Source organism: Eptatretus burgeri, chromosome 13 (assembly GCF_056783735.1).
Source record: "Eptatretus burgeri isolate ZD-2024b chromosome 13, Ebu_testis_v1, whole genome shotgun sequence".
NCBI classification, from domain to species: Eukaryota; Metazoa; Chordata; class Myxini; order Myxiniformes; family Myxinidae; genus Eptatretus; species Eptatretus burgeri.
The window spans coordinates 21,613,403-21,632,541 of record NC_140973.1 but is presented as its reverse complement, the minus strand read 5'-3'; the positions used below and the strand labels follow the sequence as shown (position 1 = coordinate 21,632,541).

Genomic DNA, 19,139 nt, shown 5'->3' with positions numbered 1-19,139 from the left:
TCATTGGCCGAGCATGGTGCGTATTGAGAAATAGTAAGGCCGTTGGTGCTGTAAATTGATCATTTGGACCGACGGATCTTGGTAATCCCCGCTCGGTTTACACCCGGATCGGGCTCGGTAAATGGTCCGTTCCGCCCGAGGTCCGTCGAGGGTGTAGTTTTCCCCGGTAGTTGGACGACATGGGTACTTAGGTATATTGAAATTAGGCAATTAACCCTACCCCACATCATCGAAATATTGGCGACCACGGTCCACTAAAGGACCCGTGACCTTTCGGACTTATCCGATAGTCACGACCTAAATTCCGGGGTGCTCGGTGGAAACGACCCTATTGCTCCCCCTAGTGGTCGTTATCGCCACCGAACCCTGGACCACAAGAATAAAACTGATTTATCATTTGGTACAAAATCCCTTATAAATCAATTGAATGGAAAAACAAAACCCACCAATCTGAAGTGAAAATGTGACCGGCGTTTTCATCTTCACTAACACCACCATTGTTACGTATTCGTCTTAATCGCTCACATGGCTCCATAATTCCATCGGCTCTGCCTATAGGCGTGAGCTTGGCAGAGAGCTACAGCCCCCTACTTCCCAATAGGATTGTACTGCAGCCAATACCAGGAAGAGAATTCCATTCTCAATTTTATAGACCAGTCCACCCCAGAGAGGGAACTTCCACAGACATGAGTTTGACTTGTTGTCCCTCATCAGTGCATAGCAAAAGCTTCTCCCTGGAGTGAGTTGGTCAAACCCACCAAGCCCGAAACACGGGCCCATCTGTGGATGTTCCCTCTCTGGGGTGGACTGGTCTATAAAATTGAGAACGAAATTCTCTTCCTGGTAGTGGCTGTAGTACAATCCCACTGGGAAGTCAGGGGCTGCAGCTTTGCTGAGCTCATGCCAAATATGTGGAACCAATGCAATACTGTTTAGCCAGAAGAGCCTTTTTTTAGATTAATTTTTTTCCTGGCTGCCCCCAGAACTGTTTTGAGTACCACTGACAGATGAATGTGTGGCAGGCAGCTGGTGTGGCACTTGCTTTCTGGTACCCACAACAGTTATGGTGTCGTGTGTGTGTGTGTAGTTTTTTTATTTTTTTGAAGGAACAATTTCCAATCAAACAGCAAGAGGATACAACTCGGAGACCCCTGTCAATGGGGTTTGTCAGTAAGAGACCTCGCTGAGCATATACCTTCTCATTCTGATCCTGGATGTACTTTGCAATCTTGTTGAGAACCTAGGTTAGGAAGAAAATAAATACAGATGTAATTTCTGGTCCATAAAGGATTGCAATAGGATACCATGCGTGTTATCGGACACCTTCAATATATACAGGTAGTCGCACCTTTTCATAATGCGTGTCGATGCACATGAAGATGGTGTAGCCAGTCAGGCAACCCAGAATGCTCTCCAGATATGATCGCCCTCCAATCTTCTCCGCCTCTGCATATAGCTTGTTCAAAGTCCTGATGGTATCTTCAAAAAGGTTTTTATCTATCTGCAAAATGTATAAAATAAATAAATACGATTGTTGCTTTCTTCGGAACATTGTTAGCAATCTGGTGCTTATTGACAGTGTGCCTGTACCACTCGGAAGGGATTTTATGGCTAGTCTTGGAATTTCTTTAGTTGGGTTATGTGGGTGGTTTGTGCCACTGCAAGAGATTAAGCTTGTGCCAAAATCAAGCATGAATTGTTTTTGTGAAATGGTAAGTGTGGCATCGTGTGGATTCTTCCTTTCATCCCTCGTTTCTCCAAGTCTCCCTCTGTTTTGTTCCTCATCCCTGCTGTTGGTGCATCCCCCCCCCCCCACCCCTTCTCTTTCTAATGATCCTTTTGTTCTGTTACGTCCTGATCTGTTCTAGCTACTCCATGAGCCCTGACTCTGTATACAAAAATAGGGGCAATACTCCTGGGTGCTCACATGGTAGTGGCTGGATTAAAAAAAAACCCCAAAAAACCCCAGGAAACCATTGGTTGGTGACCCACAAATTATTTAACAGAGAAGAAAGTAAATACCTAATGGATTAAAAAAAAAACCCTTTGAACCCTGAGCTCCTTCGACTTCTCCACCCTGGAAAAAAATCCGGGTATATGTGGGTTTGAATAGCGGCCAGTAAAACGGCCACCAGGAGTTCATTAGGTTAATGCAGTGAACTAACTTTGGAACATACGGGCGATGAAGGTTGTGGTCATGTTTCATCGAAATTGTATGTCTAGTTTCAGAGAAGTTGCAAATGTTTGTGGATGGACGTTGTGCCATCCTGTAAGCTTGCCGGAACTACGTTCCAGGTGAGCTAAAAAAAAATAAGCTATATGTGTATGGGACTGGCAGGATGGCTGAGTACTTGTCTCTAAACCATCTATCCTGTGTTCAAATCCAGACCCAGCTATAAATCGTCATCCCGGTGTTTCACAGGCACCGTGTGTGTGTGTGTGTGTGTGTGTGTGTGTGTGTGTGTGTGTGTGTGTGTGTGTGTGTGTGTGTGTGAGAGAGAGATCCCTCGGATCAAGGTTAAACATGCGTCCTGCCTGCCGGCATTACTTTGTGGGCATTAAAGATCCTACGGTATCTTTAGCAAAGCGTAGGAGAGCTATTGCCGTGACCCTGAACAAATTACAAGTTCCTACCCTAACTATACTGAGGCAATGAAAAAAAAATAAAACCACACCAAATTAAAATCGACTTATTTCATAGTCTGTGAAAAAGGATCAATGTATGCAATCACGAGATTTGACAGAATCTGTACAGAAACGGAGAAAAAACTTGGGATGTGCACGTGACGTCACGAAAACGGCAAACAATGCAGGGATCTGTAAAGTCCATAATCGAGTGTGATCACCTTGGGTGGCGATGCATGCTTGAAGTCTACAGGGCATGGATAAACACAGGTGGCAGATCAGAGTTTGTGGTATTGCTGTTCAATGGAACTGTAAGGCGACAGTCAGCTCTGCAACATTGTGTGGAGGGTTCGTTTGCCGATTGCTCCACAAACCATAACACCGCAACCTCCAAAACGGTCTCTCAATAATGCAGCCATGAGAAAAAAAAACCGTGTCCTTGCGCCGACGGTACATGCGGTCGTCCATCTAGAAAACTGAGGTTGAACCCCGATTCATCAGAAAAGATGTTTGACCACCAGGCGCTGCCCATCGTTGTCATGCAAGTCGGTGTTGATGTCAAGATTTGTGACTGATGACTCGTCCCCTTGTTCAAATGATGGTTCTGGCCATTTCTCGTGCTGTACTGAAGCGGCTGCAGAAGCGACTGAGGATGATGTATCGGTCTTGTCTTGCCGATGTCACACCCTGTGCACCAGGAAGGAGAGTCGCTGACCCTTCCTGTGACTTGATCAGTTCTGTAGCTTAGAAACTGTTGATTGATGGACATGAGTGTCGAGCAACTCTTTCTCGACTGATTCCACGATTCAGCATACCAACGGCTTGTTTCCTCTGATCATTTGTTAGACGTGGCATTTTCATTGACGGCCTCACAACGAAGGCAACCTGTGCTTTTATATGGCACAAGGTGACCCGTGAACCCGTTGGGTTCCCGTTGTGACGGTGGTCGATTAAAAAAAAAAAGCATTTCAAAATAAAAAGAAAAAGATAGCTCCAGCGAACTATACCGCTGAGGTTGTTTGCGTTGATCAAATAATCTCAGAGTACTTGACTGAATGGGGAATTGATTTTTTGATAATTTTTTTCGTTGCCTGATTTGAATGAAACTCGATACTGCACACCGCAGAATGGTGAGTAGGGTGGGCCGAACATTTTTGCGCTTTCGTGTCACATTTTGGCTGTATTTCGGGAACATACATACAGACATATATATATATATATATATATATATATATATATATATATACATACATATATACACACACACACAAGATGAGTTTTAGTAATATGTAGATGGCCACACATGTAGCACATGCAGCAGAATGTTTTTTTGTTTTTTTTAAACCACTGCTCATTCCAAGATTTGCCATATGGTTGCGTTCAGACTCAAACATCCATACCAAATGTCCATCATGCAAGTTTTATTACTTACTATTTTGATCCTTTTTCACATGAGATGAAATAAATGTCAATTTTAATTTGGAATGCATTTTCATTGCTTCTCAGTATACGAGGAACGCAAATGCAAACCACCCATTATAGTCCTCGCCAAGAAAAGGCTTCGACAACACCGATACTGTAACGGAGTATGGTGTAAACCTGGTGTTGACTTTGTGGTTAGGGTGGCTGCCTTGGGATCCTGAGTTCAAGCCCCGTTTTTCCGCTGAATTAACACCAGGCGGGTTTGACTCAGCCTGTCATCCTTCCCTGGTTGGCGAAATGAGTACCAGTGTACTGGTATCGGGGCACAGCATCAGTGGCATAGTCACGCCCCAACAGAATGATAGCTATCTTGCAGCCAAGTTGCTATACGCAAGAAGAATAACATGGTCCATCAGAATATGCAGGTGTGCACACGTACGCAAGATGGCACACTTTTGGTGGAACCACCTGCAGACAGGCGACGAGTTTCCTCCAGGTCTCCCACTGCTGTACAGCTGAGTCTTTCTTTTTGCAACTTCCCATGTGCTCGTCTGATGGAACAGCTTCAGAGGGAGCACACTTACCTTGAAGCTATCGAGGATGGGTTTGATTCTCGACCCAACTCCAAACGCTCAAGCCGTTGAATCACAGTGCCCCTATCTCTCGGCAAGACGTTAAATCTGCTTGCAATAACCGTTGGACATATCCCCCGGCGTCTCATGGAGAGGAGGCAAGCAAGTCATCTCAAGCACCCTGAACACATTACAAACTCTGAGCACGTTGTCGACCATCAGGCCCGGGCCAGCGGGTTCCCCACCATCACAGTAAGGCAGAGTGGTATCTGTTGTAGTAGTTGAATGCAGCTGTGCTTTGTGGCATCTATTAGGTTCCATTTTGAGACCTTGGTTTGTGAGTGATTATCGGTTAGGTTTGTGAGCAATTATCTGTTAGGTTTGTGAGTGATTATCGGTTAGGTTTGTGAGTGATTGTCTGTTCGGTTTGTGAATGATTATCTGTTTGGTTTGTGAGTGATTATCTCTTCGGTTTGTGAGTGATTATCTCTTTGGTTTGTGAGCGATTATCTCTTCGGTTTGTGAGTGATTATCTGTTCGGTTTGTGAGCGATTATCTGTTCGGTTTGTGAGCGATTATCTGTTCCGTTTGTGAGCGATTATCTGTTCGGTTTGTGAGCGATTATCTGTTCGGTTTGTGAGCGATTATCTGTTCGGTTTGTGAGCGATTATCTGTTCGGTTTGTGAGCGATTATCTGTTCGGTTTGTGAGCGATTATCTGTTCGGTTTGTGAGCGATTATCTCTTTGGTTTGTGAGCGATTATATCTTCGGTTTGTGAGTGATTATCTGTTTGGTTTGTGAGCGATTATCTCTTCGGTTTGTGAGTGATTATCTCTTCGGTTTGTGATTATCTGTTCGGTTTGTGAGCGATTATCTGTTCGGTTTGTGAGTGATTATCTCTTCGGTTTGTGAGCGATTATCTCTTTGGTTTGTGAGCGATTATATCTTCGGTTTGTGAGTGATTATCTGTTTGGTTTGTGAGCGATTATCTGTTTGGCTTGTGAGCGATTATTTGTTTGGTTTGTGAGTGATTATCTGTTTGGTTTGTGAGCAATTATTTGTTTGGTTTGTGAGCAATTATATCTTCGGTTTGTGAGTGATTATCTGTTTGGTTTGTGAGCAATTATTTGTTTGGTTTGTGAGCAATTATATCTTCGGTTTGTGAGTGATTATCTGTTTGGTTTGTGAGCAATTATCTGTTCGGTTTGTGAGCGATTATTTGTTTGGTTTGTGAGCAATTATATCTTCGGTTTGTGAGCAATTATCTGTTCGGTTTGTGAGCGATTATTTGTTTGGTTTGTGAGCGATTATCTGTTCGGTTTGTGAGCGATTATCTGTTCGGTTTGTGAGTGATTATCTGTTCGGTTTGTGAGCGATTATATCTTCGGTTTGTGAGCAATTATCTGTTCGGTTTTGAGTGATTATTTGTTTGGTTTGTGAGTGATTATCTGTTCGGTTTGTGAGTGATTATCTGTTCGGTTTGTGAGTGATTATCTCTTCGGTTTGTGAGCGATTATCTCTTCGGTTTGTGAGTGATTATCTGATTGGTTTGTGAGTGATTATCTCTTCGGTTTGTGAGCGATTATCTCTTCGGTTTGTGAGCGATTATCTGTTCGGTTTGTGAGCGATTATCTCTTCGGTTTGTGAGCGATTATCTCTTCGGTTTGTGAGTGATTATCTGTTCGGTTTGTGAGTGATTATCTCTTCGGTTTGTGAGCGATTATCTGTTCGGTTTGTGAGCGATTATCTGTTCGGTTTGTGAGTGATTATCTCTTCGGTTTGTGATGATTATCTGTTCCGTTTGTGAGTGATTATCTGTTCGGTTTGTGAGTGATTATCTGTTCGGTTTGTGAGTGATTATCTGTTCGGTTTGTGAGTGATTATCTGTTTGGTTTGTGAGCGATTATCTCTTCGGTTTGTGAGTGATTATCTGTTCGGTTTGTGAGTGATTATCTGTTCGGTTTGTGATGATTATCTGTTCCGTTTGTGAGTGATTATCTCTTCGGTTTGTGAGCGATTATCTGTTTGGTTGGTGAGCGATTATCTGTTCGGTTGGTGAGCGATTATCTGTTCGGTTTGTGAGCGATTATCTGTTCGGTTTGTGAGTGATTATCTGATCGGTGTGTGAGTGATTATCTGTTCGGTTTGTGAGTGATTATCTGTTCGGTTTGTGAGTGATTATCTGTTCGGTTTGTGAGTGATTATCTGTTCGGTTTGTGAGTGATTATCTGTTCGGTTTGTGAGTGATTATCTGTTCGGTTTGTGAGTGATTATCTGTTCGGTTTGTGATGATTATCTGTTCGGTTTGTGAGTGATTATCTGTTCGGTTTGTGATGATTATCTGTTCGGTTTTTGAGGGATTATCTCTTCGGTTTTTGAGGGATTATCTCTTCGGTTTGTGAGCGATTATCTGTTCGGTTTGTGAGCGATTATCTGTTTGGTTTGTGATGATTATCTCTTCGGTTTGTGATGATTATCTGTTCGGTTTGTGATGATTATCTGTTCGGTTTGTGAGCGATTATATCTTCGGTTTGTGAGTGATTATCTGTTTGGTTTGTGAGCGATTATTTCTTTGGTTTGTGAGCGATTATATCTTCGGTTTGTGAGCGATTATCTGTTCGGTTTGTGAGCGATTATCTGTTTGGCTTGTGAGCGATTATTTGTTTGGTTTGTGAGTGATTATCTGTTTGGTTTGTGAGCAATTATTTGTTTGGTTTGTGAGCAATTATATCTTCGGTTTGTGAGTGATTATCTGTTTGGTTTGTGAGCAATTATTTGTTTGGTTTGTGAGCAATTATATCTTCGGTTTGTGAGTGATTATCTGTTTGGTTTGTGAGCAATTATCTGTTCCGTTTGTGAGCGATTATTTGTTTGGTTTGTGAGCGATTATCTGTTGGTTTGTGAGTGATTATTTGTTCGGTTTGTGAGCGATTATATCTTCGGTTTGTGAGCGATTATCTGTTGGTTTGTGAGCGATTATCTCTTTGGTTTGTGAGCGATTATCTCTTTGGTTTGTGAGCGATTATATCTTCGGTTTGTGAGCGATTATCTGTTGGTTTGTGAGCGATTATCTCTTTGGTTGTGAGTGATTATATCTTCGGTTTGTGAGCAATTATCTGTTCGGTTTGTGAGTGATTATTTGTTTGGTCTGTGAGTGATTATCTGTTCGGTTTGTGAGTGATTATCTGTTCGGTTTGTGAGCGATTATCTCTTCGGTTTGTGAGTGATTATCTGTTTGGTTTGTGAGTGATTATCTCTTCGGTTTGTGAGTGATTATCTGTTCGGTTTGTGATTGATTATCTCTTCGGTTTGTGAGCGATTATCTCTTCGGTTTGTGAGCGATTATCTGTTCGGTTGGTGAGCGATTATCTGTTCGGTTTGTGAGCGATTATCTGATCGGTGTGTGAGCGATTATCTGTTCGGTTTGTGAGTGATTATCTGTTCGGTTTGTGAGTGATTATCTGTTCGGTTTGTGAGTGATTATCTGTTCGGTTTGTGAGTGATTATCTGTTCGGTTTGTGAGTGATTATCTGTTCGGTTTGTGAGTGATTATCTGTTCGGTTTGTGAGTGATTATCTGTTCGGTTTGTGATGATTATCTGTTCGGTTTTTGAGGGATTATCTCTTCGGTTTTTGAGGGATTATCTCTTCGGTTTTTGAGGGATTATCTCTTCGGTTTGTGATGATTATCTGTTCGGTTTGTGAGTGATTATTTGTTCGGTTTGTGAGCGATTATATCTTCGGTTTGTGAGCGATTATCTGTTGGTTTGTGAGCGATTATCTCTTTGGTTTGTGAGCGATTATCTCTTTGGTTTGTGAGCGATTATATCTTCGGTTTGTGAGCGATTATCTGTTGGTTTGTGAGCGATTATCTCTTTGGTTGTGAGTGATTATATCTTCGGTTTGTGAGCAATTATCTGTTCGGTTTGTGAGCGATTATTTGTTTGGTCTGTGAGTGATTATCTGTTCGGTTTGTGAGTGATTATCTGTTCGGTTTGTGAGCGATTATCTCTTCGGTTTGTGAGTGATTATCTGTTTGGTTTGTGAGTGATTATCTCTTCGGTTTGTGAGTGATTATCTGTTCGGTTTGTGATTGATTATCTCTTCGGTTTGTGAGCGATTATGTGTTCGGTTGGTGAGCGATTATCTGTTCGGTTTGTGAGCGATTATCTGATCGGTGTGTGAGCGATTATCTGTTCGGTTTGTGAGCGATTATCTGTTCGGTTTGTGAGTGATTATCTGTTCGGTTTGTGAGTGATTATCTGTTCGGTTTGTGAGTGATTATCTGTTCGGTTTGTGAGTGATTATCTGTTCGGTTTGTGAGTGATTATCTGTTCGGTTTGTGAGTGATTATCTGTTCAGTTTGTGATGATTATCTGTTCGGTTTTTGAGGGATTATCTCTTCGATTTTTGAGGGATTATCTCTTCGGTTTTTGAGGGATTATCTCTTCGGTTTTTGAGGGATTATCTCTTCGGTTTGTGAGCGATTATCTCTTCGGTTTGTGAGCGATTATCTGTTCGGTTTGTGATGATTATCTGTTCGGTTTGTGAGCGATTATTTCTTTGGTTTGTGAGCGATTATATCTTCGGTTTGTGAGCGATTATCTGTTTGGTTTGTGAGTGATTATCTGTTTGGTTTGTGAGCAATTATTTGTTTGGCTTGTGAGCAATTATATCTTCGGTTTGTGAGTGATTATCTGTTTGGTTTGTGAGCAATTATCTGTTCGGTTTGTGAGCGATTATTTGTTTGGTTTGTGAGCAATTATATCTTCGGTTTGTGAGCAAATATCTGTTCGGTTTGTGAGCGATTATATCTTCGGTTTGTGAGCAATTATCTGTTCGGTTTTGAGCGATTATTTGTTTGGTTTGTGAGTGATTATCTGTTCGGTTTGTGAGCGATTATCTCTTCGGTTTGTGAGTGATTATCTGTTTGGTTTGTGAGTGATTATCTCTTCGGTTTGTGAGCGATTATCTGTTCGGTTTGTGAGCGATTATTTGTTTGGTTTGTGAGCAATTATATCTTCGGTTTGTGAGCAATTATCTGTTGGGTTTTGAGCGATTATTTGTTCGGTTTGTGAGTGATTATCTGTTCGGTTTGTGAGCGATTATCTCTTCGGTTTGTGAGCGATTATCTCTTCGGTTTGTGAGTGATTATCTGTTTGGTTTGTGAGTGATTATCTCTTCGGTTTGTGAGCGATTATCTGTTCGGTTTGTGAGTGATTATCTGTTCGGTTTGTGAGCGATTATCTCTTCGGTTTGTGAGTGATTATCTGTTCGGTTTGTGAGTGATTATCTGTTCGGTTTGTGAGCGATTATCTCTTCGGTTTGTGAGCGATTATCTGTTCGGTTTGTGAGCGATTATCTGTTCGGTTTGTGAGTGATTATCTGTTCGGTTTGTGAGTGATTATCTGTTCGGTTTGTGAGTGATTATCTGTTCGGTTTGTGAGTGATTATCTGTTCGGTTTGTGAGTGATTATCTGTTCGGTTTGTGAGTGATTATCTGTTCGGTTTGTGAGTGATTATCTGTTTGGTTTGTGAGCGATTATATCTTCGGTTTGTGAGTGATTATATCTTCGGTTTGTGAGTGATTATCTGTTTGGTTTGTGAGCGATTATCTGTTTGGCTTGAGAGCGATTATATCTTCGGTTTGTGAGCAATTATCTGTTCGGTTTGTGAGCGATTATTTGTTTGGTTTGTGAGCGATTATCTGTTCGGTTTGTGAGCGATTATTTGTTTGGTTTGTGAGCGATTATCTGTTGGTTTGTGAGTGATTATATCTTCGGTTTGTGAGCGATTATCTGTTGGTTTGTGAGCGATTATATCTTCGGTTTGTGAGCGATTATCTGTTGGTTTGTGAGCGATTATCTCTTCGGTTTGTGAGCGATTATTTGTTTGGTTTGTGAGCGATTATCTGTTGGTTTGTGAGTGATTATATCTTCGGTTTGTGAGCAATTATCTGTTCGGTTTGTGAGCGATTATTTGTTTGGTCTGTGAGTGATTATCTGTTCGGTTTGTGAGTGATTATCTGTTCGGTTTGTGAGCGATTATCTCTTCGGTTTGTGAGCGATTATCTGTTTGGTTTGTGAGTGATTATCTCTTCGGTTTGTGAGTGATTATCTGTTCGGTTTGTGATTGATTATCTGTTCGGTTTGTGAGCGATTATCTGTTCGGTTTGTGAGCGATTATCTGTTCGGTTTGTGAGCGATTATCTGTTCGGTTTGTGAGTGATTATCTGTTCGGTTTGTGAGTGATTATCTGTTCGGTTTGTGAGTGATTATCTGTTCGGTTTGTGATGATTATCTGTTCGGTTTTTGAGGGATTATCTCTTCGGTTTTTGAGGGATTATCTCTTCGGTTTGTGAGCGATTATCTGTTCGGTTTGTGAGCGATTATCTGTTTGGTTTGTGATGATTATCTCTTCGGTTTGTGATGATTATCTGTTCGGTTTGTGAGCGATTATATCTTCGGTTTGTGAGTGATTATCTGTTCGGTTTGTGAGTGATTATCTGTTCGGTTTGTGATGATTATCTGTTCGGTTTTTGAGGGATTATCTCTTCGGTTTTTGAGGGATTATCTCTTCGGTTTGTGAGCGATTATCTGTTCGGTTTGTGAGCGATTATCTGTTTGGTTTGTGATGATTATCTCTTCGGTTTGTGATGATTATCTGTTCGGTTTGTGAGCGATTATATCTTCGGTTTGTGAGTGATTATCTGTTTGGTTTGTGAGCGATTATTTCTTTGGTTTGTGAGCGATTATATCTTCGGTTTGTGAGCGATTATCTGTTCGGTTTGTGAGCGATTATCTGTTTGGCTTGTGAGCGATTATTTGTTTGGTTTGTGAGTGATTATCTGTTTGGTTTGTGAGCAATTATTTGTTTGGTTTGTGAGCAATTACATCTTCGGTTTGTGAGTGATGATCTGTTTGGTTTGTGAGCGATTATCTGTTCGGTTTGTGAGCGATTATTTGTTTGGTTTGTGAGCAATTATATCTTCGGTTTGTGAGCAATTATCTGTTCGGTTTGTGAGCGATGATATCTTCGGTTTGTGAGCGATTATCTCTTTGGTTTGTGAGCGATTATATCTTCGGTTTGTGAGCGATTATCTGTTGGTTTGTGAGCGATTATCTCTTTGGTTGTGAGTGATTATATCTTCGGTTTGTGAGCAATTATCTGTTCGGTTTGTGAGCGATTATCTGTTCGGTCTGTGAGCGATTATCTGTTCGGTCTGTGAGTGATTATCTGTTCGGTTTGTGAGTGATTATCTGTTCGGTTTGTGAGCGATTATCTCTTCGGTTTGTGAGCGATTATCTCTTCGGTTTGTGAGTGATTATCTGTTTGGTTTGTGAGTGATTATCTCTTCGGTTTGTGAGTGATTATCTGTTCGGTTTGTGAGCGATTATCTGTTTGGTTTGTGAGCGATTATCTGTTCGGTTGGTGAGCGATTATCTGTTCGGTTGGTGAGCGATTATCTGTTCGGTTTGTGAGCGATTATCTGTTCGGTTTGTGAGCGATTATCTGATCGGTGTGTGAGTGATTATCTGTTCGGTTTGTGAGTGATTATCTGTTCGGTTTGTGAGTGATTATCTGTTCGGTTTGTGAGTGATTATCTGTTCGGTTTTTGAGGGATTATCTCTTCGGTTTTTGAGGGATTATCTCTTCGGTTTGTGAGCGATTATCTGTTTGGTTTGTGATGATTATCTCTTCGGTTTGTGCTGATTATCTGTTCGGTTTGTGATGATTATCTGTTCGGTTTGTGAGCGATTATATCTTCGGTTTGTGAGTGATTATCTGTTTGGTTTGTGAGCGATTATCTGTTCGGTTTGTGAGCGATTATTTGTTTGGTTTGTGAGTGATTATCTGTTTGGTTTGTGAGCAATTATTTGTTTGGTTTGTGAGCAATTATATCTTCGGTTTGTGAGTGATTATCTGTTTGGTTTGTGAGCAATTATCTGTTCGGTTTGTGAGCGATTATTTGTTTGGTTTGTGAGCAATTATATCTTCGGTTTGTGAGCAATTATCTGTTTGGTTTGTGAGCGATTATATCTTCGGTTTGTGAGCAATTATCTGTTCGGTTTGTGAGCGATTATTTGTTTGGTCTGTGAGTGATTATCTGTTCGGTTTGTGAGTGATTATCTGTTCGGTTTGTGAGCGATTATCTCTTCGGTTTGTGAGTGATTATCTGTTTGGTTTGTGAGTGATTATCTCTTCGGTTTGTGAGTGATTATCTGTTCGGTTTGTGATTGATTATCTGTTCGGTTTGTGAGCGATTATCTGTTCGGTTTGTGAGTGATTATATCTTCGGTTTGTGAGTGATTATCTGTTCGGTTTGTGAGCGATTATTTGTTTGGTTTGTGAGCAATTATATCTTCGGTTTGTGAGCAATTATCTGTTCGGTTTGTGAGCGATTATATCTTCGGTTTGTGAGCAATTATCTGTTCGGTTTTGAGCGATTATTTGTTCGGTTTGTGAGTGATTATCTGTTCGGTTTGTGAGCGATTATCTCTTCGGTTTGTGAGCGATTATCTCTTCGGTTTGTGAGTGATTATCTGTTTGGTTTGTGAGTGATTATCTCTTCGGTTTGTGAGCGATTATCTGTTCGGTTTGTGAGTGATTATCTGTTCGGTTTGTGAGCGATTATCTCTTCGGTTTGTGAGTGATTATCTGTTCGGTTTGTGAGCGATTATCTGTTCGGTTTGTGAGCGATTATCTCTTCGGTTTGTGAGCGATTATCTGTTCGGTTTGTGAGTGATTATCTGTTCGGTTTGTGAGTGATTATCTGTTCGGTTTGTGAGTGATTATCTGTTCGGTTTGTGAGTGATTATCTGTTCGGTTTGTGAGTGATTATCTGTTCGGTTTGTGAGTGATTATCTGTTCGGTTTGTGAGTGATTATCTGTTTGGTTTGTGAGCGATTATATCTTCGGTTTGTGAGTGATTATATCTTCGGTTTGTGAGTGATTATCTGTTTGGTTTGTGAGCGATTATCTGTTTGGCTTGTGAGCGATTATATCTTCGGTTTGTGAGCAATTATCTGTTCGGTTTGTGAGCGATTATTTGTTTGGTTTGTGAGCGATTATCTGTTCGGTTTGTGAGCGATTATTTGTTTGGTTTGTGAGCGATTATCTGTTGGTTTGTGAGTGATTATATCTTCGGTTTGTGAGCGATTATCTGTTGGTTTGTGAGCGATTATCTCTTTGCTTTGTGAGCGATTATATCTTCGGTTTGTGAGCGATTATCTGTTGGTTTGTGAGCGATTATCTCTTCGGTTTGTGAGCGATTATTTGTTTGGTTTGTGAGCGATTATCTGTTGGTTTGTGAGTGATTATATCTTCGGTTTGTGAGCAATTATCTGTTCGGTTTGTGAGCGATTATTTGTTTGGTCTGTGAGTGATTATCTGTTCGGTTTGTGAGTGATTATCTGTTCGGTTTGTGAGCGATTATCTCTTCGGTTTGTGAGTGATTATCTGTTTGGTTTGTGAGTGATTATCTCTTCGGTTTGTGAGTGATTATCTGTTCGGTTTGTGATTGATTATCTGTTCGGTTTGTGAGCGATTATCTGTTCGGTTTGTGAGCGATTATCTGTTCGGTTTGTGAGTGATTATATCTTCGGTTTGTGAGTGATTATCTGTTCGGTTTGTGAGTGATTATCTGTTCGGTTTGTGATGATTATCTGTTCGGTTTTTGAGGGATTATCTCTTCGGTTTTTGAGGGATTATCTCTTCGGTTTGTGAGCGATTATCTGTTCGGTTTGTGAGCGATTATCTGTTTGGTTTGTGATGATTATCTCTTCGGTTTGTGATGATTATCTGTTCGGTTTGTGATGATTATCTGTTCGGTTTGTGAGCGATTATATCTTCGGTTTGTGAGTGATTATCTGTTTGGTTTGTGAGCGATTATTTCTTTGGTTTGTGAGCGATTATATCTTCGGTTTGTGAGCGATTATCTGTTCGGTTTGTGAGCGATTATCTGTTTGGCTTGTGAGCGATTATTTGTTTGGTTTGTGAGTGATTATCTGTTTGGTTTGTGAGCAATTATTTGTTTGGTTTGTGAGCAATTATATCTTCGGTTTGTGAGTGATTATCTGTTTGGTTTGTGAGCGATTATCTGTTCGGTTTGTGAGCGATTATTTGTTTGGTTTGTGAGCAATTATATCTTCGGTTTGTGAGCAATTATCTGTTCGGTTTGTGAGCGATTATATCTTCGGTTTGTGAGCAATTATCTGTTCGGTTTGTGAGCGATTATTTGTTTGGTTTGTGAGCGATTATCTGTTGGTTTGTGAGTGATTATTTGTTCGGTTTGTGAGCGATTATATCTTCGGTTTGTGAGCGATTATCTGTTGGTTTGTGAGCGATTATCTCTTTGGTTTGTGAGCGATTATATCTTCGGTTTGTGAGCGATCATCTGTTGGTTTGTGAGCGATTATCTCTTTGGTTGTGAGTGATTATATCTTCGGTTTGTGAGCAATTATCTGTTCGGTTTGTGAGCGATTATTTGTTTGGTCTGTGAGTGATTATCTGTTCGGTTTGTGAGTGATTATCTGTTCGGTTTGTGAGTGATTATCTGTTCGGTTTGTGAGCGATTATCTCTTCGGTTTGTGAGTGATTATCTGTTTGGTTTGTGAGTGATTATCTCTTCGGTTTGTGAGTGATTATCTGTTCGGTTTGTGAGCGATTATCTGTTTGGTTTGTGAGCGATTATCTGTTCGGTTGGTGAGCGATTATCTGTTCGGTTGGTGAGCGATTATCTGTTCGGTTTGTGAGCGATTATCTGTTCGGTTTGTGAGTGATTATCTGATCGGTGTGTGAGTGATTATCTGTTCGGTTTGTGAGTGATTATCTGTTCGGTTTGTGAGTGATTATCTGTTCGGTTTGTGAGTGATTATCTGTTCGGTTTTTGAGGGATTATCTCTTCGGTTTTTGAGGGATTATCTCTTCGGTTTGTGAGCGATTATCTGTTTGGTTTGTGATGATTATCTCTTCGGTTTGTGATGATTATCTGTTCGGTTTGTGATGATTATCTGTTCGGTTTGTGAGCGATTATATCTTCGGTTTGTGAGTGATTATCTGTTTGGTTTGTGAGCGATTATCTGTTCGGTTTGTGAGCGATTATTTGTTTGGTTTGTGAGTGATTATCTGTTTGGTTTGTGAGCAATTATTTGTTTGGTTTGTGAGCAATTATATCTTCGGTTTGTGAGTGATTATCTGTTTGGTTTGTGAGCAATTATCTGTTCGGTTTGTGAGCGATTATTTGTTTGGTTTGTGAGCAATTATATCTTCGGTTTGTGAGCAATTATCTGTTTGGTTTGTGAGCGATTATATCTTCGGTTTGTGAGCAATTATCTGTTCGGTTTTGAGCGATTATTTGTTTGGTTTGTGAGTGATTATCTGTTTGGTTTGTGAGTGATTATCTGTTCGGTTTGTGAGTGATTATCTGTTCGGTTTGTGAGCAAAAATCTGTTCGGTTTGTGAGTGATTATCTGTTTGGTTTGTGAGTGATTATCTCTTCGGTTTGTGAGCGATTATCTGTTCGGTTTGTGAGTGATTATCTGTTCGGTTTGTGAGCGATTATCTCTTCGGTTTGTGAGTGATTATCTGTTCGGTTTGTGAGCGATTATCTCTTCGGTTTGTGAGCGATTATCTCTTCGGTTTGTGAGCGATTATCTGTTCGGTTTGTGAGCGATTATCTGTTCGGTTTGTGAGTGATTATCTCTTCGGTTTGTGATGATTATCTGTTCGGTTTGTGATGATTATCTGTTCGGTTTGTGAGTGATTATCTGTTCGGTTTGTGAGTGATTATCTGTTTGGTTTGTGAGCGATTATCTCTTTGGTTTGTGAGTGATTATCTGTTTGGCTTGTGAGCGATTATATCTTCGGTTTGTGAGCAATTATCTGTTCGGTTTGTGAGCGATTATTTGTTTGGTTTGTGAGCGATTATCTGTTGGTTTGTGAGTGATTATATCTTCGGTTTGTGAGCGATTATCTGTTGGTTTGTGAGCGATTATCTCTTTGCTTTGTGAGCGATTATATCTTCGGTTTGTGAGCGATTATCTGTTGGTTTGTGAGCGATTATCTCTTCGGTTTGTGAGCGATTATTTGTTTGGTTTGTGAGCGATTATCTGTTGGTTTGTGAGTGATTATATCTTCGGTTTGTGAGCAATTATCTGTTGGTTTGTGAGCGATTATTTGTTTGGTTGTGAGTGATTATATCTTCGGTTTGTGAGCAATTATCTGTTCGGTTTGTGAGCGATTATTTGTTTGGTCTGTGAGTGATTATCTGTTCGGTTTGTGAGTGATTATCTGTTCGGTTTGTGAGTGATTTTCTGTTCGGTTTGTGAGTGATTATCTGTTCGGTTTGTGAGCGATTATCTCTTCGGTTTGTGAGTGATTATCTGTTTGGTTTGTGAGTGATTATCTCTTCGGTTTGTGAGTGATTATCTGTTCGGTTTGTGAGCGATTATCTGTTCGGTTTGTGAGTGATTATTTGTTTGGTCTGTGAGTGATTATCTGTTCGGTTTGTGAGTGATTATCTGTTCGGTTTGTGAGCGATTATCTCTTCGGTTTGTGAGTGATTATCTGTTTGGTTTGTGAGTGATTATCTCTTCGGTTTGTGAGCGATTATCTCTTCGGTTTGTGAGCGATTATCTGTTTGGTTTGTGAGCGATTATCTGTTCGGTTGGTGAGCGATTATCTGTTCGGTTGGTGAGCGATTATCTGATCGGTGTGTGAGCGATTATCTGTTCGGTTTGTGAGTGATTATCTGTTCGGTTTGTGAGTGATTATCTGTTCGGTTTGTGGGTGATTATCTGTTCGGTTTGTGATGATTATCTGTTCGGTTTTTGAGGGATTATCTCTTCGGTTTTTGAGGGATTATCTCTTCGGTTTGTGAGTGATTATCTGTTTGGTTTGTGATGATTATCTCTTCGGTTTGTGATGATTATCTGTTCGGTTTGTGATGATTATCTGTTCGGTTTGTGAGCGATTATATCTTCGGTTTGTGAGTGATTATCTGTTTGGTTTGTGAGCGATTATTTCTTTGGTTTGTGAGCGATTATCTGTTTGGTTTGTGAGCAATTATTTGTTTGGTTTGTGAGCAATTATATCTTCGGTTTGTGAGCAATTATCTGTTCGGTTTGTGAGCGATTATATCTTCGGTTTGTGAGCGATTATCTGTTCGGTTTTGAGCGATTATTTGTTTGGTTTGTGAGTGATTATCTGTTCGGTTTGTGAGTGATTATCTGTTCGGTTTGTGAGCAAAAATCTCTTCGGTTTGTGAGTGATTATCTGTTTGGTTTGTGAGTGATTATCTCTTCGGTTTGTGAGCGATTATCTGTTCGGTTTGTGAGTGATTATCTGTTCGGTTTGTGAGCGATTATCTGTTCGGTTTGTGAGTGATTATCTGTTTGGTTTGTGAGCGATTATCTGTTTGGCTTGTGAGCGATTATATCTTCGGTTTGTGAGCAATTATCTGTTCGGTTTGTGAGCGATTATTTGTTTGGTTTGTGAGCGATTATCTGTTCGGTTTGTGAGCGATTATTTGTTTGGTTTGTGAGCGATTATCTGTTGGTTTGTGAGTGATTATATCTTCGGTTTGTGAGCGATTATCTGTTGGTTTGTGAGCGATTATCTCTTTGCTTTGTGAGCGATTATATCTTCGGTTTGTGAGCGATTATCTGTTGGTTTGTGAGCGATTATCTCTTCGGTTTGTGAGCGATTATTTGTTTGGTTTGTGAGCGATTATCTGTTGGTTTGTGAGTGATTATCTGTTCGGTTTGTGATTGATTATCTGTTCGGTTTGTGAGCGATTATCTGTTCGGTTTGTGAGCGATTATCTGTTCGGTTTGTGAGTGATTATATCTTCGGTTTGTGAGCGATTATCTGTTTGGTTTGTGAGCAATTATTTGTTTGGTTTGTGAGCAATTATATCTTCGGTTTGTGAGCAATTATCTGTTCGGTTTGTGAGCGATTATATCTTCGGTTTGTGAGCGATTATCTCTTCGGTTTGTGAGCGATTATTTGTTTGGTTTGTGAGCGATTATCTGTTCGGTTTGTGAGCGATTATTTGTTTGGTCTGTGAGTGATTATCTGTTCGGTTTGTGAGTGATTATCTGTTCGGTTTGTGAGCGATTATCTCTTCGGTTTGTGAGTGATTATCTGTTTGGTTTGTGAGTGATTATCTCTTCGGTTTGTGAGTGATTATCTGTTCGGTTTGTGATTGATTATCTGTTCGGTTTGTGAGCGATTATCTGTTCGGTTTGTGAGCGATTATCTGTTCGGTTTGTGAGTGATTATATCTTCGGTTTGTGAGTGATTATCTGTTCGGTTTGTGAGTGATTATCTGTTCGGTTTGTGATGATTATCTGTTCGGTTTTTGAGGGATTATCTCTTCGGTTTTTGAGGGATTATCTCTTCGGTTTGTGAGCGATTATCTGTTCGGTTTGTGAGCGATTATCTGTTTGGTTTGTGATGATTATCTCTTCGGTTTGTGATGATTATCTGTTCGGTTTGTGAGCGATTATATCTTCGGTTT

General features: G+C 40.5%; 2 protein-coding genes across 2 annotated transcripts in view; one reads left to right on the top strand and one right to left on the bottom strand.

The window, feature by feature from the left end:
* LOC147014036 (uncharacterized) overlaps positions 1-19,139 on the top strand; it is a 121,617-nt gene that overhangs the window by 43,974 nt on the left and 58,504 nt on the right. The window lies entirely within an intron of this gene.
* The window catches only part of GOLGA7 (golgin A7), a 41,104-nt gene that overhangs the window by 12,553 nt on the left and 9,412 nt on the right, over positions 1-19,139 (bottom strand). The window contains exons 3-4 of the mRNA XM_085851607.1: positions 1,349-1,501; positions 1,139-1,240 (exon numbers count right to left, since the gene is read on the bottom strand). Coding sequence (XP_085707733.1) covers positions 1,139-1,240; positions 1,349-1,501 — 255 coding nt within the window. The remainder of the gene's footprint in view (positions 1-1,138; positions 1,241-1,348; positions 1,502-19,139) is intronic.